The 25370-nt window shown below is 44.6% G+C and overlaps 3 protein-coding genes across 6 annotated transcripts in view; 2 read left to right on the top strand and 1 right to left on the bottom strand.

The window, feature by feature from the left end:
* The window catches only part of LOC135377998 (GPI ethanolamine phosphate transferase 1-like), a 35669-nt gene extending 21488 nt beyond the window's left edge, over nt 1–14181 (bottom strand). Inside the window, exon 1 of the mRNA XM_064610793.1 lies at nt 13552–14181. Within this exon, the coding sequence (XP_064466863.1) occupies nt 13552–13723 (172 nt within the window). The 5' untranslated portion in view covers nt 13724–14181. The remainder of the gene's footprint in view (nt 1–13551) is intronic.
* On the top strand, nt 24–12603 carry LOC135377997 (ran-binding protein 9-like). Its single transcript, XM_064610792.1, has 10 exons — nt 24–261; nt 3330–3494; nt 6976–7166; nt 7749–7850; nt 8020–8102; nt 8686–8798; nt 8869–9294; nt 10906–11051; nt 11522–11633; nt 12042–12603. The coding sequence occupies exons 1-10, from the start codon at nt 69–71 to the stop codon at nt 12170–12172; spliced, it is 1662 nt and encodes a 553-aa protein (XP_064466862.1). The 5' UTR covers nt 24–68; the 3' UTR covers nt 12173–12603.
* A 604-nt stretch (nt 14182–14785) lies between the features above and the next one.
* Nucleotides 14786–24656, top strand: LOC135377995 (mucin-2-like). Of its 4 annotated transcripts, none has more exons than XM_064610789.1 (3): nt 14786–14895; nt 19499–21790; nt 23604–24656. In XM_064610789.1, the coding sequence occupies exon 2, from the start codon at nt 19534–19536 to the stop codon at nt 21760–21762; it is 2229 nt and encodes a 742-aa protein (XP_064466859.1). In that variant the 5' UTR covers nt 14786–14895; nt 19499–19533; the 3' UTR covers nt 21763–21790; nt 23604–24656. The 4 variants fall into 4 exon arrangements, with proteins under 4 accessions (XP_064466859.1, XP_064466858.1, XP_064466861.1 ...); XM_064610788.1 differs by lacking the exon at nt 14786–14895 and adding an exon at nt 14965–15092; XM_064610791.1 differs by lacking the exon at nt 14786–14895 and adding an exon at nt 15134–15223.
* The last annotated feature ends 714 nt before the right edge of the window (nt 24657–25370 follow it).

Raw genomic sequence — 25370 nt, 5'->3', positions numbered from 1 at the left:
CTAGAGGTGCATAGTGACGTCAGTGGACGTAATCGTAAGGGCATCCGGGGAACGAACACCATACTACAATGGCGACGATGAATCAGGGGTTTGGGGTCTGTGATACAACAACATCGTATGTACAGCAGCCAGGTGATCGACTAAAGTTACTATACCCTAACGTAAATGAGGATGAAACCCCACTACCGCGGTCGTGGAGTCCAAAAGACAAATATTCGTACATAGGCTTGTCACAAAACAATCTTCGAGTGCACTATAAAGGTTAGTTGATTGTCGCAATCCCCGCAAGAAATGACTTGTCAACGTAAATTTTGCTGTGTCTTGGTGGTATAGCAGAGTCATTTTGAAAGTAATGAGCATCAAGCGAAGCGCTCAATTTGTGAAACAGCTTGGTGAACGCTGTGCATAGCAACTAACTGATTCAATGAAGTTTGTGGCGAATGTGGAACTGTTCAGCTGTTCGAGATGATGTGGGAGAGGGTGACAAGCGTGGATGGGGCAATAGGAGGAGCTGTATCTTGCTGATTCCTTTATTATGTGTGACACCTCAGTAATTATTGTGCGTTCTGTCATCTGCAGTTCGTATGAAAGAGCAGTACGCAAAATGCTAATGCAAAAAATAAAGCAAGAAGAGCAAAAAACAAGGCTGGGTGATTTTTATATTGTTATACAGTTCGCCGCATTTCAAGCTGTTAGGTCTTCGTGACTGGTTACATTGTGCTAAAAACAGTTGGCTGCAGGACTCCTGTGCACGCCATAGTTTTCGTTATTGGTGGTCGATATCTTACAACCTTATTTGGCTAAATGATCTTAGGCCTATTAATTGTCCGATTGCCTAGAGCTGATCGCGTGATTGTTAATTACGTTCAATGCAACTGCATCACCTCTCACGCGTGTGGTAGTGCAGGAAGCAAGAATTGCTCCCTAACCTAAGTTTGAGATATACAAATGTCTAAAACACCACGTGAGATTTAGGCAGATCGCTTTCTCTGTATTCAGCCTTGGCTGCTATTATGTCCATCTTCTTGAAGCGCTCTCTCTAAGTAACTTTTTGCCCACCAAGAAGTTATTTCATGGAACCTGGTATTTCATAGCCTTCATCCACCAATCCTTGGACATATTAGTAGTTTGCATCGTATGACCTGTAAAGCACCAGCTGGCTGTTACCAAGCATAAGCAGAAAGTTGTCTCAGGGTTTATGGAATTTGTGCTCAGTCTTCCTAGCAGAGGGTCCACAGAAGGTTGCATGTGGTGCAGAGTGTACCAGTTGCAGATGCCTTTTCATGAGATCTCTGTAGGTCTGTGTAGAATTATACTTAAAATGTTGGAACTGGAGCCTATGTGTATTTAAATATTTATATGATTGCTGCAGATGCATGTGCCTGTTTTGAGTTTACTAAATGTGTGTACTTATGTACAGCCTGGAACAAAAGTTTACGGAACACAGCACTGGAGTGTTTCTCCATCGAAGTGGTCCCCTGTTAGCTATCAGGAAGAGATTGAGGAGAAGTGGGTGACTGGCCATTTTATCCATTTCTTAGTATGTGTGTCCGGTCCTGTTTGCTGCTAGAGTGTTGCTCCAATGGAGAAATGCAACACTCCAGTGTTCCGTGAACTTTTGTGCCAAGCTGTACACACATTCGTTTTTGCTTGCCAGCATAATCATTTCTTGAGCATGGTGAAATCAGTGGTTCGTGAAGTATTGAATGCCCATTATGTACGACTACTACATTTTCTCTCTTGTGACCATATGTGTTGTTGCCTGCCTTGTGTAATTAAATGAGCGTAACTACTATCATCCATTATAATTTGTAAGCATGCATAGCATCTTGTATTGCTATGACAGCTTTCTTTGTAAGATTAATCTGAACTGCAAAGTTCTTTTTGGTCTATCACAGTGCTGCACATGGTACGTTGTGCATATGTGAAACACACCGTTGTCAAGATGAGTATGGAGCGCCCACTCACAGGCATATGCTGCGCCATGAGCTGAAATTTCAGTGTGCCTTAAAGGTGCATCAGGTGACCAAAGTTAATCACTGACCTGCCATCATGGTGTCACTTATCATATTAGTTGTCATATGGCGTAAAGCCACAAATTATTATGGTCAGCATTGAACCTACTGCTCTTGCTGTCTTTGGGCGAACTGTAAAGTGAATGAACTGAAAAAGTTCTATGTATAACGCGCACGACAGTCCCGGAGATCCCAACGATGTGCTATTGTGCAGGAACTAAGTTCCACATCGGCCTTATGCAGTAACCAAAACCTGTACATTGAATACAAGTCGTTTATTGTGTGTTAGGTACAGTCGAACCCATCCCTGACCCTACGGGCTTGCTCATGTGTACCATTTAGCCCTCAGTCAAGAGCACTGATGCTGCAGAGAAAGGTCGCTATCGTCGCTGTCCATCCAAAACCTGGGAAACCCAGTGTCCTTTTTTTTTTCCAAGGTCAACCCCCTCATAATCTCAGAGATTGTCGCATTGGACCCCGCATGAGGCGAATTTACAGTCGAAATATGGCAGTCATCGATAAAGCCAGACAGCGGCAGGATTTGAACCACTCGTCTCTCGATTACTGGTGCCTTGAACAATTCAACCATACTGACAGTTTGACGCTTGTGTTGTGTTTGGCCCTTTCTATATATACTCGAGCCTCAGAACAATGACTTTCCATTGAGTTTTCAGGTCGCCCGGAATCCTCCCGGGAAAAACTCTGATGTATAACGTGCACCAGTAGATAAAGTGCAGTGCCCTTCCGCGACACTTTTTTCAATGTATAACACACACGTTAACCATCGGAAAAACAGTAAAATACAGTATGTCTTGATAGTGTTGTACCAATAAATGGTACGGGTGTTGCAAATGTTTGAACTATGGGACAGATTGAGAAAAGCATTCACTCTGGGTGATGCTTTTTTCCTCTTACTTGCAATAACACATTATCGCATGACTTACAGAAATTCAGAGAGAAGTCCTGGCCGAAGTCTCCATTTTTTGTTGTTTATTTTATTTTATTCATTCAGCAGCAGTGACAATTTGAAAATGTGTTGATAGTTTGACGGTATCTTGATAAGCAGCACTGCATGCAAGGTAGCCACATATTTCTGAATTTAAATTTGATGACATTGCTTTTAGTACGTGGCAAAAGTTCCCCATGGATAAATGTCATTGATTACCTATTATTCTGTGGTATGTTTCTTTATTAAAATTTTTTACAGGGTCGCTGAAATACCCTCAATACGTATAATACATTAAGTATATTAATATGAGAACAAAAATATGTTGTATATTAAACTTTAGCTTGTGTTTGTATGTGTGGTCGCAGGTGTTGGTAAGAACCACAAGGATGCGGCAAGTGTCAGAGCAACACATCCAATCCCTGCTGCTTGCGGGCTCTACTACTTTGAAGTCAAGATTGTCAGCAAAGGCCGGGATGGCTACATGGGTGTGGGGCTCTCGGCACAAGGTGTCAACATGAACAGACTTCCAGGTTAGTATGTTATTTATGGGCGTGTCTTTAATGTTAAATTTATCATACGTGTCATAGTTAGCACGGTGATCAGTGCCATTCCGTTCAAAACTGACCAGTGACATTGCTTGGCAGTCTATGCTTGGACTTGAAACAATTTACCTAAAATTTTTGGCTGTTCTCCTGGAGATTGACCAATTTTCCTCTCGCGCCAACCTCCTCAGCAGGTGTCCTAGCTTTAAGGGGTGAAGGAAGACCACGGCTCTCCTGAGTGAGCCATGCTCAGTAGAAGGTTCCTCAGACAGGATAATGGGAGACGATTACATCCCTCTGCGAAATGTAAATGTATGACCATGACCTCAGATGGCGCCACACGAAACTTTGGGGCATACACGGCTCTGCTCTGGTGCAAGCGTGTATGGCTGTCTTGGCACGCGGTAAGATGTGTGAGCAAAAACTGAGCACCTTGCAGAAAGCAAGTGCCGTTGGCTCCGTCCCTGTGTGTCATTGTTCGTTGTCCTTATTGTTGGCCGGAGTGTTATCTGTCGTTCCTTAGTTTTCTCTTCCGGTCAGGGTTATGGTACGGCTATAAACAGCCATAGACAGCAGCTAATTTTATTGGTGGTCGACTGTAGGATCCCTTTTCATTTGCTTCTCAGACCGGTGTAGACATTTCACTTGGGAATATTTTAAAGATATTTGAGAGCTCTCAGAGTCGCTCAGAGTTTCGTGACGGAACATTCAAAACAAGCAGAAACTGATGTCCACATGAAAACATTTATTTTTTAAGACATGAACATGGAGCTTATTTACTCTTTAACACACGGTTGCCATGTTTATGGTGCCGTGTAAGCTGGAGCTCTGAGTCACAGGTTGATATTGCCTGAAATAAGAAGGCAGATATACGAGGGTGGTTCCATAAGTTTCCGGCCCGACCAACTTCTAATAGTCGTAGAGACGAAACAAGTGTATCACTTTTCGACATAGTCACCCTTAACTTCGACGCACTTTTGACACCTTTCAACCAGCATTCTTATACCCTCGAAAAAATAGTCCGAAGTTTTGTCCGCAAAATGCTGGAAAACTGCCTCTTGCACCTCACTATCGTTTTGAAATCTTCGTCCTCTGAGATCCCTCTTCAAGTTTGAGAACAGGAAGTAGTCACTCGGTGCCAAGTCTGGACTGTAGGGTGGGTGGTGAATTTCTTCGAAGCCGCACTCCTTCAGTGCAGCCTTGGCAACAGAAGCCGTGTGGACAGGGGAATTGTCCTGGAGCAACCAGACACATCGACTCAACCTGCCGCGCCTCTTTTCCTTGATGGCGTCTCGCAGTCGGTGCAGGAGTGAAGTATAATAAGTCGCATTCACTGTGGTGTTCCTCTCTTTGAAGTCGATGAGGAGGATCCCGTGGCAATCCCAAAATATTGTCGCTGTGATCTTCTTTGTGGATTGTGTGACCTTGGCTTTTCTTGGGGGTGCTTCTCCTGGTTTGCGCCATTTCATCGACTCCTTTTTCGAAAGGGGATCATAGTTGAGCACCATAGTCTCATCCCCTGTGACAATTGACTTCAATATTTCTTCTTCGTTCTCGTGACAGAGCTTCAAAAACTCTTTGGCACAGACGACGCGCTGTTGCTTTTGAACTGACGAGAGAAGTCGTGGCACCCATCTCGCACTGACCTTTTTCATGTGAAGGCCCTCGCTGATGATGCGAAAAACGGTTGTTTTGGCAAGCCCCAGCCTTTCTGAGATTTCCTTCACCATCAGACGCCTGTCGCTCAGCACTTCCTCCTCGACAAGAGGCAAATTTTCTTGTGTCACCACTTCCACTGGACGACCATCGCGTGGATCATCTTCCATGGACCCTCGCCCCAGTCGAAACTGCTTAGCCCAGTCTTTTACCGTTGTGTACGACGGAGAGGCTTCCCTGTACACGTTGTCCGGTCGCGCTTTAATTTCTTGAGGCGAAAGTCCCTCTTTTGTCAAGAATTTTATCACAGCGCGGTACTCGATTTTTTCCATTTTGACTGAAGAGTGCACCCTGGCTGTTTGAAATGCCACTCTCCAACCGACAAAAGCATGGAGAGGGTTGAGAGTGGTGCTCCGGCCCTCCAACAGATGGCGCCACGCGTCCTTAATCGTATTTTCAAATTCGCGCGCATTTTCTACCTGGGGCTGGAAACTAGAACCACCCTCGGCCTCGTATGATAGAGGGGAAAAAAGAGCGAAAAGGGACGTCCTCCTTTTTGCAGGTGCATGGGAGCAAAAAACAATTTAAATTGAGATGCCTGTTGGTCAGCTGACAGACTTCTGCCCTATTTATAAAGGAACTGCCCTGTATGCCCCCTGGACAGAGCGTTCTCTATCGATACAGATTTGTCTTTTGGCTACCGCTTGTCTTTTGATCTGCACATAATGAGAGTTTGGAAATGAGCAATCAAAACAAATAGGGAACTGATGTCTGCGTGATATTTATTTCATATTATTTGAGCTAACATGTCATCCAGCCAAGTTTATAGAGCCGCGTAATCTGAAGGTAGAAGTCATAAATTTAGGGTACCTGAAAAAAAGAAGAAACAAGAAAGAGGGGAATCTCTGACAGTCGTTGTCATAAGCCCCGCTTTGTAATGCTAGAAAAACAAACAGATAGAGGGAAGCAAGTGGTGCTTTCGTAAGTGAAGTGCCTGTTGATCTGCTGGCAGAATCCTGCCTTCCTCATAAATAAATAGTGGTGCATGCTCTGTCGAGGAACGCACCTGCATAGATATCACAAACTAAGGGACTGTGCTCAAATTGTGTTACCCAGGCGCTGTAGCTTCATTTAGTTATTTCAAGTGGGATGATGTTGATGCTTTTTTTCATAAATAGGCAACTTTGCCTAATCACACTTTAGCACTACAGAGTATACTTACTTTATTGATGCATTCTTATCCATAGCACATGGTGCAATGAAGACCACTTAGTGATTCTACACACAGCAAACTGTGCAATATAGCAATTTTTTGCTTGGGAATAGGCACACCTGTATTGAATTCAGTGTTTCCATACCTCATATAACAATGCTCTGTCACACGTAAGACAGTTCGAGCGAACCACATAAACAAGCCTTACCTCTCAAAATGATATCAGGTATAATAATCTAAGCAAAGTATCCTAACCCAAAATAATGCTCACCAAGCAACCTAATATGTGCCAAACGAACATAGGCTTATGTGCCATAGAAATTGTAAACACAGTTCTCCTAGCACACTTATGCTTTAGGTAAAGCCGACATGTAGAATGACAGTACCAATGAAAGAACAGCCGCTGTCACTAACATGTTTTGTATTCAGAATTGTCACTCATTGTTGTTGATTGATGTTTCCTTCATCGATTTAGTGGATCTAATATACTTTTAGATGACCCCCATGAGGTTTACTATAAAATGGCCCGTGGTGTTTGTTTTTCGCTCTATGTTTTAGAAACAAATGATCATAGTGCTGTATCTATTTGTATTGATGCAGGTTGGGACAAACATTCATACGGTTACCACGGTGACGATGGACACAGCTTTTGCTCCAGTGGAACTGGTCAGCCATACGGGCCCACTTTCACAACAGGCGATGTCATTGGCTGTGGCGTTAACCTCATAGATAATGTCTGCTTTTACACTAAAAATGGCCACAACCTTGGCATTGCCTTCACAGATCTTCCGGTATGACTTGTACAAAGTATCCTATACCATAGTAGTCATATCTATGACTTACTTTTTCAAACTGTTCTTTCATAGAGTATTGGGCAAGAAACCTCATTATGCCATGGAAATTTGCTAGTTTGAGCTGCCCTGAATATCTGATGTTACTATGGGTGTGAATGTGCACCTCATGAATTATTGCTCTCTGCATTAGCTTAATATGACAGCTAGGCATTACTGAAGTGCTGCACTATGCTCAAAACTGTACTTCATTACTGTCCTTGTGAACCAAAAGCACTTTCATGCGCACACACAAAAAAAACTAATAAATCTGAGTTTTAGACAAGCACTTTTTCATCTTAAGCTCTGTGGCAGTGACACTATTTTAGAAAGCTCAACTGAAGTTGTCACAAGGATTACAAACTTTTCTCGTTTTTTTTTTTTTTTTTTTTTTTACAATTCTGAAATTTTGTAATACTGCCGTGCTACCTAGCAGCTGTATCAAGCTAAATGCAGGCAGAACAGGCTAGAAATTATAATGAATACAAATTTTGATTAGTCTATGTATTTTTAGCTGAAATTAGCCCTGCATCCTTTTCCCAGCCAAATTTATACCCAACCGTTGGCTTGCAAACGCCTGGTGAAGTGGTTGACGCAAACTTCGGACAGTCCCCATTTGTGTTTGACATTGAAGACATGATGAAGGTATGTGTTCAGTGACAATTTTTGTTGTGTCCACTATATACTGAGCTTCACTTTTCACCTTCTTTGATTGCTATAAGTGTTGATGGCATATGAATGATGGCAAGGATCCACTACGATGTGCATAGTAATGTTTTGTTTTTGTTTTTCTTTTCTTGTCACTGCAATAAAGGAACTGAGGATGCGAACAAGAACAACTATTGAGCGGTTCCCAGTGAATGACAGGCAAGGGGAGTGGCAGACGACACTTCACCGGTATAGGATTCGCTTTTTAACGTAGAATATGTTCTCTCTCTGAACTTGTCCCTTTGCATCCAAGCCTAACACTGCCACCTCCACACCCCAACACAAAAAGCTCATAAAAAGTTCTTCTAGACCATGTGACAGGCTTGCCTCTCTCCCAAATTGTTCTAGGACATAACTGTGGCAAGTGACACCATGCCTTCAAATGTTACTTGTAACCCATGTGCTGATACGTGAACATCAGTAGGGTCGTGTTTCTTCTGATAAAAGCTGGAGGCTCATGTATTATGCTGGGCATTGTAGTGAACCTTGTGCTACCTTTAACTGAAGCAACAGAATTTGGGAGGCAAAGCGTGCTCTGAAATAACTAAGCAGTCCAGTAACTAAGTGGACATCATGGCCGCGAACAACAATGTGATTCAGATAGGCCACAGCAAGGTGATGTGCATTAGATGGACATATTCTACATTGTGTCAAGAATTATTAAAGCTGTACAGTTTCTTTTTGTTTGTTTATTGATTTTCTTGGGTTCGTTGTAGAGTCTTTATTCCACTGTAACAAAAGTTGAGCTTTTTTTATTACCTGTTGGTTGCAGGATAGTACAAACATACTTGGTCCATCACGGGTACTGTGCCACAGCTGAGGCATTTGCCAGGAGTACTGGTCAGTCCTTCGAGGAGGACCTCTCGTCAATAAAGAACAGGCAGAGTGCGTGCTTCTTCTTACCAGAGTAGATGGAAGTGTTCTTACAGTATGTGCTCTGCTGTGTGTGTTCTAGGAATTCAGAAATTGGTGTTATGTGGGCGTATGGGAGAAGCAATTGAAACAACACAGCAGTTGTACCCTGGTCTACTTGAGGGAAACCCCAATCTGCTTTTCTTGCTACGTTCTCGTCAATTTGTGGAAATGGTGAATGGCACTGACAGCGAGGTGCGTGCCCCACGCCGATCGCCTGGTACAAGTCCACGCCTCCTAGGTGGCGCTTCGCCACATCCTTTACCCGGTAGCAGCCCCTTGCCAACAAACGAACTGAATGGCAGCAGAGGTGATGATGTGAATGAGGATGGCGATCTTGACATGATGGTGGAGAGTGGTCTGGAGGTGCGGACAGTCGCAAATGGCTTGGATGCCCTTGATGGGGGATGTCGGCAACACAATGGTCACCTACGGGGACCAGCAGACTGTGGTGGTGATGTTGAAATGGGTAAGCACATGCTTCTCGCTTGCTTCTTTGGTGGTGTTTTAATTTTTTGTTGGTATAATCTAGTAGGTCATGGTTTGAACATACTATGAGCATGTAGAGGGACAAAGCGGGGTAGTTGGTAAACGTTCATAATTTGCTAATATGCAGCATATAAGACACTGCCAAAGTCGGTTAGGAACATAAACGAGGTTTATGCAGGTCTACGTCTCGTTTATGTTCCGAACAGACTTTGTCCTTGTCTTTTATGCTGTATATTAGTAAATTATGAACATGTATCTGGGCCATATTTGGAGAGTTTGCAGCACAAGGTTGTTATAAAATTAAGGAACAAGGAAACATAACAGTTTGGTGACCATCCAGCTGTACAATGCAGGGGGTAGGGATGGAGAGTTTGTCAGGTCCTTGACACTCTGTCTCACAATTACAAGTTATTATCATTTGACAGCATAGACAATGAAGTGCAAAATCATAAGTGACTGAAAGCACAATGTCACTCTCCTTGTTATCTTTTGTGTTGGTTTAGGTATTTATGCACACATATAACAAAAGCTACATTTACCTCAAAAATTTGGGAAATGTGATCTTATAATACAAAATATATACATTTGGAAGTGCACTACAGAAAATACCTGTGTTGCTTCCTAGACGTGTCCTTTGTAGTCTAAAGTAGGCCAGCATGCAAGTGTTGCCCCCCAGGAAAAGCATGCATTTGCATATAATTTGTAGTCCTAGTAATGGATCACTTCTATCGCCCTACAAAAGTCGTCTTATCCGTCTGGCTGCTGTTTGAGTGCTTACCTCCTAATGAGTTGAAATACTTTGAAGCATAATTTGCATGGTACAAAAGCATTATTAGTACCAAACATTGCTTCCAATTACATGCAATAAAATATGAAGGAAAGTTCAGAAATCAAATGTGATCTATAGCAGATGCCCCTTGTGGTCTAAGAGCGGTAGCCTATAAGTAGGGAGTGACTTTCTCGGGTTAAATGCCCTCCTCAGATTTGGGGGGTAAAAATCGGGCGCTATTTTTAAACCTGTAATTCGGGGAGAACCCGGGTGATAATTGTGCCTTCGGGTGTTATCGGGTGTTTTTGTTTCTCATTTTGTCTATTCAGTCCTTTCCTAATTTTTCTTTAGGGGGGGGGAGTGTGACCTACCAGCGCTAATCCCCGAAGGCATAGGCAGCGTTTCGGCCCATTATTGGACCAATATTGGGCCAAGATGTTGTGCTGCTTGGGAGTGCTGACACACATGGGTGTATTGATGTGAACGTAAGTGACCCATTCTTACATGTGTTACACGTGGCGACCTTTGTTCGTCTTCAGTGGAAATGTCCCTTGAGGGTTTCATAGTGATTGGAAGTCTGGGAGAAATTGGGTTTAACACGAATTGGTTGGAGGTCAGTTCGGGGGGGGAACAACCGGGCAGAATCGGGTTTAACCCGAAAAAATCACTCCCTACCTATAAGAAGTTGTATTGTAATATGGAATTGGTTCTTTGCTGTAGACTTATTCTTCTAATATGATTGTGTCAGACATACAACAAATATTTGAAAAGATGATCCATTCATGCGACTGACCCTTGTATGACTGCCTTTGTAAACTACAGAGGTTGATCCTCCAAAACGGCAGCTGTGTGGTGGAAGCCAAGCAGCCATGGAACGTATGCTGCAGTTTGGCAGAGAACTGCATGCCATGAGTGTTCAGCTTAAGCATGAGTATGGAACCAACAAAGTCAACAAAAAGATGATTCAGGTTTGTTGGTAAATTAAATTATCCCTGTTGTACAGACCTTCGCTGTCAGCGCTGCATCGCAACATTTTGAGGAACCGTTGTCATATTAATTTACTCGAGAAACAAACATAGGCCTATCTTAATAAAATGAATTGCCAGTGTGCACCAGATCAATGATAAGACATTGCCAACAACCACAGCTACCCTGTTTACGTCGTCTGCTCCACGGTGCACAAAATGTTGCACGCACGTCTGAGAAGGTGCAGCAGTTTCATGAACTCTTCATGAAAGCAGTCCCACGGTACTTTTTCCAATCAAATAGTCGAGTGTAGTGTAAAAGCTGCACCTCCACTGAGTCAAATGTAGGAACTTGCACCATTTGCACTAGTTCACAAAGTCCAGCCTAAGGCAGCTTTTGTGTCCTGGGAATTTTCTTCTTGCTGATATTGTATGTTGTTGATTCAGCATTGCATTTATTTTTCTTCATCTAGGATGCATTCAGTTTATTAGCCTATGCTGACCCCTGGAATAGTCCCATGGGATACCAGCTAGACCCTGTTCAGAGAGAACCGGTTTGTGCAGCTCTAAATAGTGCAATTTTGGGTATGTGTTGGTTGACATTTTTGAAAATTTTTAGCATTAACTATGCAATGATCTGTGTTTATCCTTGCAATAACCTGCAAAAATACAAACTGTGTGAAACCAAAATCTTTTTTGCATGCTAATCAAACTCTGCAAATGCTAATGAACTAAACCCACACAGGGCTATGCAGGGCTATACTTTGGCAAGCCACTGCTAAGAAAGCATATTCTGTAGATGTTTCTTATTCTTCTTCCACCTCAGACTCTGGCCGTTATCCACGAAGGGAGATTGGCCAGGGCTAAATTATTAGTTCAACATGTCTGTGTTACCTAGCTACGATTGATGAGGATGATGATGAACGGGATTGATGGATGAGATGTTTCTGTTATAAATGGCTAGCACAATACTTTTTTTCCCCCTCTCTCTAGAATCTCAAAAGCTTCCACGTCGCCCACCACTTGAGTTAGCTGTGGCACACTCCAGGGAGCTGCTCAAGCTGATGTCAAAAGCGGGCTTAGGCTCGTGTGCCTTTGCCAACAACGACTCTCTGCTTCAGTGACCTTGTGGGTGGCTTCAGACTGTTTTCTTTGCCACTCTGTAATTATTTGAAGGCATCCCTTCTATTTTTACAAGCCATGCTGATCATCAAGCTGAGAACACCATGCTCAGCCTCTTACAGATATGATGACAAGCCGTAAGAATGCACCACTGCAATCTTGCTATATCAAGTGATGGCCAAAAGTGTGCGAATCTTACTGAGAAAGATATATATACATATATATGTATGTGCATGTGTGTATATATATGTATATATACATACATAAACATGTATATTTATATATATCGACATATATATACATATACATGCATATGCATGTATCTATCTACTAAAGGAAGCAAGCCCCCGGGTGCACCACTTCATCATGTGGGTCAAGTGCTGCTGTAGTTAACTTTTTTGCCATGGTTTAATAAATAAGTAAAATAAGTGAAGTTCCTTAACTGCTGTGTAGTCTTGTTCACACAACACTGACAAGTTGGTGCTAGAAGGTATAGAGCATGTTGGTTCAAAATGGGTATGATGGAACGCAGTGTCCAAAATGGATTCCGAAATTGATCAAAGTTTGTTCAAAATTTATGTCCAAAATTGGTTCAAAATGGACATGATGTCCGCATCTTCTGTGTGTTCCATCATGCCAAGCTTGCATTTTGCAACAAATCTATGGAGCAAACATGCACATATGACACCCAGATACCTTCCCTGATCTCCATGCATGAAAAGGGAGGCGAGGTCCCTGCAGCCTGAGTACAGAAGGCACCTGACGCCGCCCCCCCCCCCCCCCCCTCCCCTCGCACCTACCCTCCGATGCCCCTGGTTGCGCTTCAACCCATATCCATCCTGTCACTAACTTCGGTGGATACGTTTTGTCTTTGCACGACCAAATTACATGGCGTAGTAAAGCAGGCAAACTATGAACTCATATTTGCATCACATTCAACATGCATCCACCCCCTTTTCTACCGCATCGGTGGTGCCAACAATATGACTAGGGAATATCCCAGTAGCCTGCTCTCCACACATAAGCCCACCCCCAAAAGATCTTGCAGCACCCTCCAGAATTTTCGGATACGAATGCATTTTATATAAAAGTTGTATGGCAGTAACCCAAACAGGTGTCTCACACCCCTGCGGAATTCTGACCCCCCCGTAAGTTGAAAATTCTAGCTGTATCCCACGATACGACACAGTGGCTGCTGCCGAGGCAGAGACCCGCGAACCCCGCTGAGGCAAATGCAACTCCTATTAAAACAGAAATATTAACAGAGATTGAGACTGAAAGAAGAAAAGAGGCAAGAATCACATGGTCTGGAAGAGTGAGTTCCACTTTCCAGAAGAGGAGTGATTCAGAGACTAGATCAGAGAAGAAAGAGTGGCCATACTCGCCCTATAAATTGCTCTGAAGTGGTTGGAAGAATGATGCCTGCTGGCGGTGGCATTGAGATATATATCACGCGCGACTATCACGTGGTCTGGGAGAGTGCGTTGGGTCAGCACCACCTCGATACAGAAGGCCCGCTTCATGCCTCCTCTCACTCCTTCACACGTAGACATATAAAGTCAGCCAATTGCCGCAGACGATTTCAAATACAAGCTTTTTTGTGGCCACCAGTGGCTGCCCATGCGACTGATGGCGGATCGTTTCCATAGCTACGGCAGCTGAAAGCACGGTTCACCAAGCATTCGCTCGTGACTTCTAAAGTCACTAAATAAGCTTCGCTTCAGGGTATCGACACTGAGTTCCAAGAGCGAGCATGCGCCATCTTGTTTCCGCGCCACGGTAGTCACGCGCACTTCAGGCGCATTTTAGCGGACGACGTCGTCTGTCGTGCGCGGGTGAAATGTTCCTTGCTCTTGGAAGCAGCTCATCAAAGCTGACGGCCTTGAGTTCACCTTGACATCCTCGGGACGTTCTAGTGGACAATACATGGATTATCGCACAACAATCAAACACGCTTCTCTACCCCACAGCGAGCATTATGTTAGCTGTCTTTGATCCTCAACTGGGGATGGTACCGGTGTGGTGCGGAAACAATGATGGCGCTTCTGCTCACCCTTGGACCTCAGTGTCGATACTCTGAAGCGAAGCTTATTTAGTGACTCTAGTGACGTCCGCCTCGCTCCCCTCGTGACGGCAGCGACACGCCAGCAACAGCGTTTCAAGGAGCTGTGATGATAGAGCTCACGTGGCGGTTCGGTCGCTATAACAACGACGGCGTATGGCGAGACGCGGAACGCGCCGGCAACGGGCCCCAGGCTTGGTTGATTATGATGAGTGGGTGGTATGTAACGGACGGGACGGGACACACTCGACGAAATCGCTCCCAGCAAAAAAAAAGGGGGGGGGAGGAAGCTAGCGTAGTATATTACGAGGGAGGATTAAAGTCGGGGCTTGAAAGCCCGAAATCTTTCGTTCGACATTTAAAGTTGCTCAGGAGCACTGAGTTCATCGTTAGAGTACTTAAGGAAGCGATAGGAGATGGAGCGCGGTCTCGCCTGTGTGGTATTCTTCGCACCGCTGCTGCAGATAACGGTTGCACGTTGCTCTCGTTATCTGAAGTAGCAGTGAGAAGGACAGATAGAAGCTAAGGTATGGGGAACCATCATGTACTAGCTCACCTGCGCCCTTACCCTTTTGCTAGTGAGAAGGAAACGCGAAACAACGCAATTTCTCGGCACCGCTTCTTGAAGTACCCTCACGGAGAACCGAGTGCTTCCGAGATATTGTAAGTTTGCACACGACGGATTCCCCCCTTTTTTTTTGAACCTGTGTACTGTTGCACCAAAGAACATTTTTTTGTTGGTACGGAATAAGTATTCGAAGTACAGTTAGGGCCGTCGAGAGATTGCCTACTCTGCATTTGAAGTCTCCGTGCGGGCTGTTGGTGTATCACCATGGTGACTTTATTGATTTTTACAACAGGCAGGTGTATCTGGGGCGTTCAACCGAGGGTATTATTGGAAATCATTTGTTTCATGTGTAGCGCTTACTCCGCTCCTTCGAAGGAGTAAGGACGTGTTCCACACGTGTGATCCTCGCTTGACCAAATACAGGTGAAGTAAGCTAGAGGCATGAAACTTTGTTAAAATTCCCTGCACAATTCATTTCCTGGCGCACTTGAAAACGTTTGCCTGCGAACACGTGGATTTACGTTGACGTGGTGGTGTCCAATGATCAGCGTTACGTCCTTGTTACGTCCTAGTGTCTCAGGGACGTTCTGTAGAAGGATGCGTACTTAGGGTCTGACTTTTTGGGATTAAATGCCTTTCCCGGATTCGAGGGAAATCAGGTGCTACTTTTAAATCTGGGATCCGTGGTGATGTCGGGAACTATTGACTGCATCCGGGTGTTGTCGGAATTTTTTATTTGTTGTTTTCTTCTTTCTGTCCAGCGAGCGACCCGCAGTTAAAGGTGCGCATACTGGTCAAACATGCATTCCTTGCGAATCACAATTTACTGTCGAACTCGAAATATTTACATCAGAGATGCGCACAGATTACTAGTAAATATAGTGTTCGTGATACGGTGATTGGAATTCGGGGAGAAACCGTGTTGAATTCGAACTTGTCGGAGGGGGGGGGGGATAATACGGAGGAATCGTGCCCCCCAGCAACTGGTGAGAGGTGACAGGAGCTCGAGAAACGCGTCATGGGGATGCTGTGGATGGTAGCCTTTGTACATCGAAAATTGTTAAAATTTCGGCGGTTCGGTAGTTCATACTTTAAAAACGATAAAAAAAAACACGAATGCGAACACACTGTGCTGTGTGTTGTGTCGTCTCTTTGTTTGTTTGTTTCCCGGCACGGGGGTTTTTATCGCTTTTAAAGGCTTTGTAGCTTAGTATTGCATAGAAGCAGCTGTGGCCCTGAAACGGGACTGGAGCAAAATAGAACCACCTGAGATTCCTAACGCAAAAGTAGAGCACTTGTCTTCCTATGGCGTTTGAGTCCCACAAGGTAATATCGCAGTACGTTTACAAGTAGGGACAAAGCTTATCTCTGGACACACGCCCCAATGCTATCCTGCTGTGTCTCGTCTCCGCGAGGTGTCCTGTTAGAAGCAGTAAGGCGCTACAGATTTTGGCGGAGTTTCATTCAGCTCACATGCGCACAGTAACCGTATATAATATGAACAGACATCAGTTAATATCATGTGCATTGAAGCTCCCTGAAAGACCGAAAGTATAGTTGGGTTCAACATCCTGTTCACTTGTTCAAAACCCTCGCACATTTGTGTTTCCTGTGGAGCACGTCACCGTTTGAAAATCTTTCGGTGCTTCCTACAGTGTTGTGTGTTATCTTGCTGTGAAATGTTCTGTTTAAAGCACGGTTAGTCTCCTATAGAAGCGGTTACTATAGACGGTAGACTCTTGAATGCCAAAGGCATCACTACGGACGTGTTCCAGGGTGGACTCTTCTGCTTGGTATATGTTGAGGTCGCCGGTAATTATAGTTACTGATTATTCTGAATATTCTATTCTGACACTGCCCCAATTCGAACACAATTATTTTCTTCTGCAGCTGTTTTGACACGTCCCGACGCGGTACTACATTTACACACTCAAATATAGTTACGGTAGTTTTTTAGTTCCGTCTTACCCCAAAGGACTAGTGGTTCCGGCGACGATCTAGCGCCTCTAAGGTCCAAAATCACTGCTTTCTTTTCTTTACTTATTTATTTTGTATTTATTTTTTCTTAGAGTGCGGTTGTAGCAAACAAGCACGAGTTCTTTTACGCAAGAGAGTGAGCGAACCTACATCTGCAGAAATGTTGTGTTTACAGACCGCTCTTCTTGAGGTTGCAATTAGGTGACACACACCTATTGTTCGAAACAGACTGTATTGACCCATTATGTAAATTAAAAAGCCAAAAGCAAATAGACAAATTTTTAATTTGGGGGGTGATTATGATAATGAACGACAATGTGGGCATCGAAAATCACACCACGCGACATTTACTGCCGAAATGACTCCCTGTGTACTCATAGTCGCCAAGAGGACTAAAATCACTTTTTAAGAAACATTTTCAAGGACCGGAAAGTTACTTAGGCCCAACCGCATGAGGCGTTTTTCAAGGCGCAAGTGTCATACATGCCATACATACAGGCGCGGATCTAAGGGGGGAATGTCTTAACCCCTCCCATCCTCAATTTCTGTCGTTACATTGTGCTTCAATTGACCTTAGCAGACGACAGACCGGCTTTTGTTTTTCTTTTTCTTTTCTTCTTTTTTTTCGCACGAGGTTCACACAACGAGTTGAACCGTAGTTTTTTACTTTATTATAGTCTTGCTCAACCCAAGAACGGCATTGCGAACACATCTTTTTTGTCCCTATATTGAACCATCAGGAGATAACATATAGTGTTTGAAATGTAGTCACTTCTTCGGGTCACACTTGCGTTTGGGAAGTTATTTTCATAGTTCAGTGTAATGAGGCCGCCCTCGGTAGCTCAGTCGGTAACGTGTTCGCGTGTTGAAACTCGCCGAGGACGGTAGCAACGAATAGTAGCAAAAAAAAATCGAGTACCGCGCTGCGATAAAATTATTGACAAAAGAGGGACTTTCGCCTAAATAAATTAAAGCGCGACTGGACAACGTGTACAGGGAAGCCTCTCCGTCGTACACAACGGTAAAAGACTGGACTAAGCAGTTTCGACTGGGGCGAGAGTCCATTGAAGATTATCCACGCGATGGTCGTCCAGTGGAAGTGGTGACACAAGAAAATTTGTCTCTTGTCGAGGAGGAAGTGCTGAGCGACAGGCGTCTGAAGGTGAAGGAAATCTCAGAAAGGCTGGGGCTTTCCAAAACAACCGTTTTTCGCATCATCGGCGAGGACCTTCACATGAAAAAGGTCAGTGCGAGATGGGTGCCACGACTTCTCTCGTCAGTTCAAAAGCAACAGCGCGTCGTCTGTGCCAAAGAGTTTTTGAAGCTCTGTCGCGAGAACGAAGAAGAAATATTGAAGTCAATTGTCACAGGGGATGAGACTATGGTGCTCAACTATGATCCCCTTTCGAAAAAGGAGTCGATGAAATGGCGCAAACCAGGAGAAGCACCCCCAAGAAAAGCCAAGGTCACACAATCCACAAAGAAGATCACGGCAACAATATTTTGGGATTGCCACGGGATCCTCCTCATCGACTTCAAAGAGAGGAACACCACAGTGAATGCGACTTATTATGCTTCACTCCTGCACCGACTGCGAGACGCCATCAAGGAAAAGAGGCGCGGCAGGTTGAGTCGATGTGTCTGGTTGCTCCAGGACAATTCCCCTGTCCACACGGCTTCTGTTGCCAAGGCTGCACTGAAGGAGTGCGGCTTCGAAGAAATCCACCACCCACCCTACAGTCCAGACTTGGCACCGAGTGACTACTTCCTGTTCTCAAACTTGAAGAGGGATCTCAGAGGACGGAGATTTCAAAACGATAGTGAGGTGCAAGAGGCAGTTTTCCAGCATTTTACGGACAAAACTTCGGACTATTTTTTCAAGGGTATAAGAATGCTGGTTGAAAGGTGTCAAAAGTGCGTCGAAGTTAAGAGTGACTATGTGGAAAAGTGTCGTCTCTATGACTATTAAAAGTTGGTCGGGCCGGAAACATATGGAACCACACTCGTAACTCAATAGTAGGCTGTCATGGAGTTATGAGGACTGGGACGAGGTAAGCGACGGATGCACCTTCGAGATCCAATATTGCACTTTCCTTCCATGCTTTCGTGTAGTATTTAGAGCATTACAGGGAATGGAGTCATCAAAACCAAAAAAATGAAAAGTCCCTCAAATGTCATCGCACAACCGGAATAGTCATTACCCGAAATCAACACCGGACGATAAATTCGTTTCCGTTTCTGTTTCCGGTAATGGAGGACCGTGGTATGCGTTTCCGTTTCCGTTATCGTTACCATCTCCAATTTCGGTAATATACCGTTTCTGTTTCCGTTACCATTCTTCTTCTTCTTAGGGGGTGAGTGAGGTCAGCCAAAGTTCTTGACTTGCTACACACCGTTACCCTTCCCTGGTTGTGTGGATTATTGCAGGGGCGGATTCTGTAGTGGATTGTTTGGTCGGGCCCAGTGTTATACGCACCCAATGTGGTTACCGCCCGCCGTACTCGGCAGAGAGTACGGATCCCTTCCGAATACTATTACTGTGTTGCCTGTAATCTTTAATTTTATTTTTCTAATGAACTGCACCGCCTATTGGAATGAAATTTGCGCCGTTTTCATACTCATGGCTTGGACTACCGAATAGCCACGCTAAATTAAATTGGACCTCTGCTGCTTTACAGTACCTTTAAATCGCATTTCAACCTGGACTACTTTTTGTTGCAGATCTGGAGAACATACGTCATATAAATTCCGGAACCATGACATCGAGTAATAGTCATCTGCCTCAGCGTGCAGCTGACGCCACTAATATCGGAATAAACACGGGGAAAGACGAACGTCCGACAACATACGTTGTCCCAGCAACGAGTGCTATGACAGCAGGAAAGCAAAATGATAAAACCTTCCTGGAGGACATAGAGAAACAGCTGATACGTGGAGACGTTCCCTTTCGAACAGACGATAGGCTGGACCATTCAGTCCCAAAAGCGAAACCAAGGCAGACCGACATTATGTCACAATCGGTGGTCATTCCTGGGCCGAATATAGCGGAAGGTCATTCACTTCACGAACACTCTGCTAGTTTAAAGCCGGATGTTTCAAAAGAGTTGCCACTGGAAGTGCCCCAAGCCCTAGCAACATTTTCCCTATCTGGTACAACAGTTGATATTGGCGATCTGTCACGTTCCACGAGAAACCAATCCAAAAGGGAAGTCCAGGAACCGTTGAACGCGAGCAAGCCACATGCTGAAGACATCCTTTCGACGTTTGACCAATCGCAACTGTACAAGGATGTTCCGCAAGCGGCCAAAGTGGCACTGATCGGAACTGGCTCAGACTCAGGTCAGCCACTCATTTCTCGCACCGGGCCGGGTGGCTTAACCTCTGATGTACCGAAAGTGAAGGAATCTGGGTTCGTTGCGGACAAAGACATGAGAAAAAAAACACAGCAGGTGAACCCATCACCGAAAGTACCTGTAGAAGAAGTGATAACTGCTTCAGAAATGGCCTTGACATACAAAGATTCAGAAACTGAAAGCGCAGTGACGCCACTAATCGAGTATGGCAGCTCGACCTGTGAGACATCACAACAGCGCGATCGGACAAAGGCGGAGCCGTTGCAAGACATGAGACGCCCAATGCCTGACAATGCCCTCATGGAAACGAGCAAATGCACCAGCCTTGAGACGGCTGCTGTCCTAGGTACACATTCTAGGGTAAGCCCCATGCATACTCAGGCAGAGAAAGAAAAGCATCAGTCGACAGACAACACATCAGCAAAGGCACCTCCAACGTCTCTTGCCCTGAAAACAGACATCAGGCAGCAACACTTTGCACCGACAAAAGACGACAAGGAGAAATGCGAATACAGTGCCTTACAGGCACGTCAGTCAATGAGACCAGTGCCGAAGCACGAAAATCCTGTCAAGGTTGATAATTTGAAGCAATTCGAAGGGAAACCCAAAACCACTCAGGCGGTCCGCACTCAAGAAAAGCCCGTGGAACATACACCAAGGACTCTGTCGACGCATCCCGCTCGTTCAAGCAGCGCTTCAACGAACAAAGCGAAGGCCTTAAAAGGCAAGGACGTAAACGAATCACTGGATACAACCGAAAGGCAGGCCTCACAATCTCAGGCTCACTTGCAGGCCAAGGAGAGCCTGTTACCAGTGAGTCGTATTGAAGGAAACACCCACAGAAAATACATCCCTGGAAAACCGAATACTGTTGGGAAAGAAGCATCGCGACAGACGCAGTTAGTACGAGAAGTTGAAGAGAGATTCAGTACAAGTTCGAAGAGGCAACTCCAAGCGGACAATTCTAAAAATGCTTTGAGGAGTCCATCTTTAAACAAGGTGGCTGCCTCCCTTCACACAACGCTGAACCAAAACGTAAGCAATGGTGTAGCAAGACGGCCATCTCCAAGACCAGGTGCACAAAACGTGGAAATGAATTCTACATCCGAAACAACAAAGCACGTCTCCAGAATGGCACCTCGGAGATCAACATCAGCTACTATGGCACAGAGACCAGGTTCGAGATCCCTTTCACCGTCCAAAACAGTCCGTTCCAGGCCTTCCTCAGCCACGGTTTCGACTTCTCTGAGTACGGTGTCTAACAGGGGTCGTGGCAAATTGGCAAGACACGCAGACGAACGAACACAGAGCATCTCGAAGCATTCGTGCACTGTCACGCTAACTCAGACTCGAGTTTCGAGAGAGGTATCGAAAAATACAGCACACAAAGCAGCCGAGTCCAAAAATACTAGGCCTGGCTCTAGAGTAACTACGACGGCTTCGCATGTCAGGAATATTCCGATGGACATCTTCGAAGAACGTGCATCGAGTAAAGGGTGGGTGAGCTGCGTTAACGCTAGCAATAGTGTCCTCAACCAGAAGATTCCTCTTTCACCTTCGAAAGGTGTCTTTCACGAGCAAGGTGACTTGAAAACCAAGGTGATTTCTCAGCGGAAGAAGACGGAGAAGTAGTTTTGCACGTCATTCGAGCAATCAGTAGGTAAGACGACTCATGTTGAAGTAATCGTAGCCGGTGAATTTTCTTTCCTGTTGTCATATTTTTTAAAAACTCGGCTTTTTTTTTTTCATTCCTACTATGTTATTTCTATACTTAATTCGTCTAATTAGCTTAATTGAACTCAAAAAATTCCCAATGAAAGGTAACGTTTTTTTGCGCTAATGAGAAAGCCCATGGCCACAACACCCCATTTCAGTCACAATTATAGGATCTTACACAGTCTTTCCACAAAAATTTGACACCCGAAAACTTGTCATCTCTGCAAGCGCGCTTTCGGATTTCGCGGCGCCGGGACTATGGTCTTGAATGAACAGAAAAAGAAAGAAAACAGAAGAAAAAAGGGAGGGCGGGGACCGGATGCAATCACGTATTTTGCCTTCACAAGCTTATCTGTTCGCAGCCATGAGCTACTGATAATCACCGACATCGGATGTTCTGTGCTGTTTTCTGTGTTGTCCCTTCTTCCTCCCCATACTTTAGGCGGGGCAACTTGAACTCTAACTTGAACGAGCGCGTCTTGGTTTTTCGGGCAGTTTTTACGTGAGTATAAAGATGGGTATACACCGACTTGACAAAACAATACAAAACAATTTAATGGTGTGTACCCCTCTTTATACTCGTGATGAATCCCGGCTTTTTGAACTTTTTTTTTCTTTTCAGTTTTTACGTGTTTTCGAGTGTCAAATTTTTTTGGAAAGATCGTGAAAGATCCTTTAATTGTGACCGAAATGGGGTGTTGTGGCCATGGGCTTTCTAATTAGTGCAAAAAACTGTTACCTTTCCTCGGGAATTTTTTTAGTTCAATTAAGCTAATTAGACAAATTAATGAGGTACACTGATGGAAACCACCTGTTTGGGCGGCAAAAACCTTCACAAGTATGACGCAGAACGTTTCTAATTTTTATCTCAAGTACTTTTTTTTTTTATAATTAGGGGTCACTCTTAAGTGAAACACCCTGTATATTCAGACAAAAGGTAAGATGGCGGTGCGCAATCTTGGTGCGCAAGAGAGCTTTAGGAAAGATCCCTTCGGATACCAGTCCCCGATGTCATGTCAGTCACCCAATTGTGAGAAGCGCGCCTTCTTTTGTCTTTGTTTGGTTTTGCAGTTGCATTTCGCACCCCCCTCCCGCGTCTCCACTGGTCCCACGTTCTCGCTAGCGGATGATTATCGCCAGCCAATAAAAATGCTCGATGATCTGACGTCATAACATGCCAGAAAGAGCTGGGAGATATCGCCCCCGCAGCGCGCGCTCGTATAAACAAATTTTCTCAGGAAATGCGCGCTTCTCAAGGAAATATTTTGCGTGACATTGCCTAGAGGTATTATGTTCATATCACAGAGTAAAAAAATATGTGTTCTAGGTGCCTTCCATGCTCCTTTAAGTTATACTTTTGCCTCGCCGCGGGGAGCACTATAACAGCTTTTTCTCACTCGGAGGAAGAAAGCGCGCTCTTCCGACGGAGTAGACAAAAATGACCACCAGATTTGCCTTTATTTCCGGGGCCATTTCCTAGCGTTATATTGGCTCTATCTTTTCTTCTGAAAGCGACAGCGGCGCTCCAAAAGGAGCAGATATTGTCATTGCACGGAACTTCTCTTTCTTAATTAGGAAGATCATCAGTCAAAATTAGTTAGGGCAACGCCTCAGAAGGTTGCCAGTGTGGCCCATCTTGACGTAGAATATATGGCCATTAGAAAAAAACAAAAAAAAAAGCATTTTCTTGTTTTATAAAATGATTTATAAGAAGTCTTATAATGTACCACTAAAGGCATTTGTGTGTCTGTCTACAGGTGAAGACAAGAAGAGCTGCGACATTACGACCCCGAAGAAGTTGGGTCGTCGATTTCCACCGACTGGTTTCACTTCTCTGAATTGTCACCCTCATATTATATCACCGGTGCACATATATTAAATGTACATATGCACCGGTACTCATGTCGTTACACACATATGTGCTTGTTGTATGCCCGCTGCCCTGTGACGTCATACGGCAGTTGCGTCAGTACGCGTCACTCGGTGCAGGAGCACTTTGCGCCCTCCCCCCTCAATTAATGGATCCTTTTCCATACCATGTGATACACATAAATAACATTGTTATGCCACGCACAAAAAAAAAAGAAAAAAGAAAGAAAGAAAAAGAAGAACGTGCTTGGCAGAAAGCTCCTCACATTGTTTTGCGGCGTCATCGAGCCGTAGAGAAAGAGAGGAAGAGGAGGTACTGGTGGGCGGCGCGTCACTCCCTTCCTTCGCGTCACCCGGTGGCAGCCAGTGCGGATCGCACCACTCGCACCCCCTAGTGACGTCACTGCTACACGGCTGTCTAAAATTTAGCGTAATCATGGATTTGACTGACTAATAAGCGAACTGTGGCTGCGACAGCTACAGTGATTTGCAACTATTCTCTGATTGGTCGACGTCACAGTATTATTCTTAAAAATCAGGAATCCATGGAGTCGCGTGCCGCTGCTGGTGGTTGCTAGTAATACGCTTGTAGACCCGTACTTCAGCGTTACAAGATCCAACACATTCGATACGAGTTCAGTCTGACGAATTGTGTAGCGACGTAATGAATCGTATTCGCAAACGAGGCACGTCATGTATGCATAGATATTGACGGTTACAACCCGTTTCGTAACCAATTGCATCAGGCGAAACGGGATTGCCAGCAAGTGGGCGTTATTGGTTTATAGCACCGTAAGAGATTCACATTTTTATATGTCAAATACCTTACCTGTACCAAAACAAACTCCCACTATGTCTCGAACTGTAAATTTGTATTGCGTAACTAATAAAAAAAAGTGTATGTAAAAAGTATGCCGAATAAAACGTTTTTCGGTGATGAATGAATGAACGAATAAATAATTAGAAGGCGGTAAAAACATTGAGAGTGTGGGACTTAAAAACGGACACAGACAACCTCAATCCCAAATCCTCACCTTGCTTTTAATTATGAATCACAAATAAGCCCAAATCCTCACTCCTACGGATGAATAAAGATTGAAAATCAAAAGTCCGGTTTCCACAGAGTGTGTGCTGCTACTCCTTTACAAGATCACGGCGCTGTAAGCACACACGATCCACACGGGGTGCACTCAAACAACTGCATTCTGTGCGAATGTGGTATTATTTGAAAATGGCGTCGTTTTGGTCTCTTCAAAGTTTGACAAGCGCCTCGCAACCCCTTTTACAGCGATATCTGTATCGGGGAGGTTTTGTAGCAGACGGTGATTATGGCGAGCGTAGCCAATGTCAGTAGCGTAGCAGAAACGAAATGACTTCACAGTATCACGTGGTACGATGTGTATACCATCAATGACATCACACCACCCGCGGCACCGCCATTGGCCGGCACGGTAGTCAGTCGCAGCGCAGGGAGAGGGACATTAATATATGGCTGTGCGCTTTCGCCATTGTACCAGACTCATCTGCTCACAATTATTTATTATATTTTCTCTTAGAAGGACTGCAATGACGTGAAAGACACAGCACCCGTAGCTCCATCAGCAAACTGAAACCGCCGAAGCACGCGAGGTTTCTCCCATTCACACGAGCAGGGG

Source organism: Ornithodoros turicata, chromosome 1 (genome assembly GCF_037126465.1).
Source record: "Ornithodoros turicata isolate Travis chromosome 1, ASM3712646v1, whole genome shotgun sequence".
NCBI lineage: Eukaryota > Metazoa > Arthropoda > Arachnida > Ixodida > Argasidae > Ornithodoros > Ornithodoros turicata.
The sequence above is the reverse complement of the archived record's forward strand: the minus strand, read 5'-3'. Positions and strand labels throughout refer to the sequence as shown.

Excerpts from the sequence above, each read along its gene's own strand:
- LOC135377997 (XM_064610792.1), top strand. The coding sequence starts at position 69 with ATGGCGACGATGAATCAGGGGTTTGGGGTCTGTGATACAACAACATCG. Across the intron at positions 262-3,329 it reads TCTTCGAGTGCACTATAAAG|GTGTTGGTAAGAACCACAAG; the intron begins GTTAGTTGATTG and ends GTGTGGTCGCAG. Across the intron at positions 8,103-8,685 it reads TGGCAGACGACACTTCACCG|GATAGTACAAACATACTTGG; the intron begins GTATAGGATTCG and ends TGTTGGTTGCAG.
- LOC135377995 (XM_064610788.1), top strand. The coding sequence starts at position 15,065 with ATGGTGACTTTATTGATTTTTACAACAG. Across the intron at positions 15,093-19,498 it reads TTTATTGATTTTTACAACAG|ATCTGGAGAACATACGTCAT; the intron begins GCAGGTGTATCT and ends TTTTTGTTGCAG.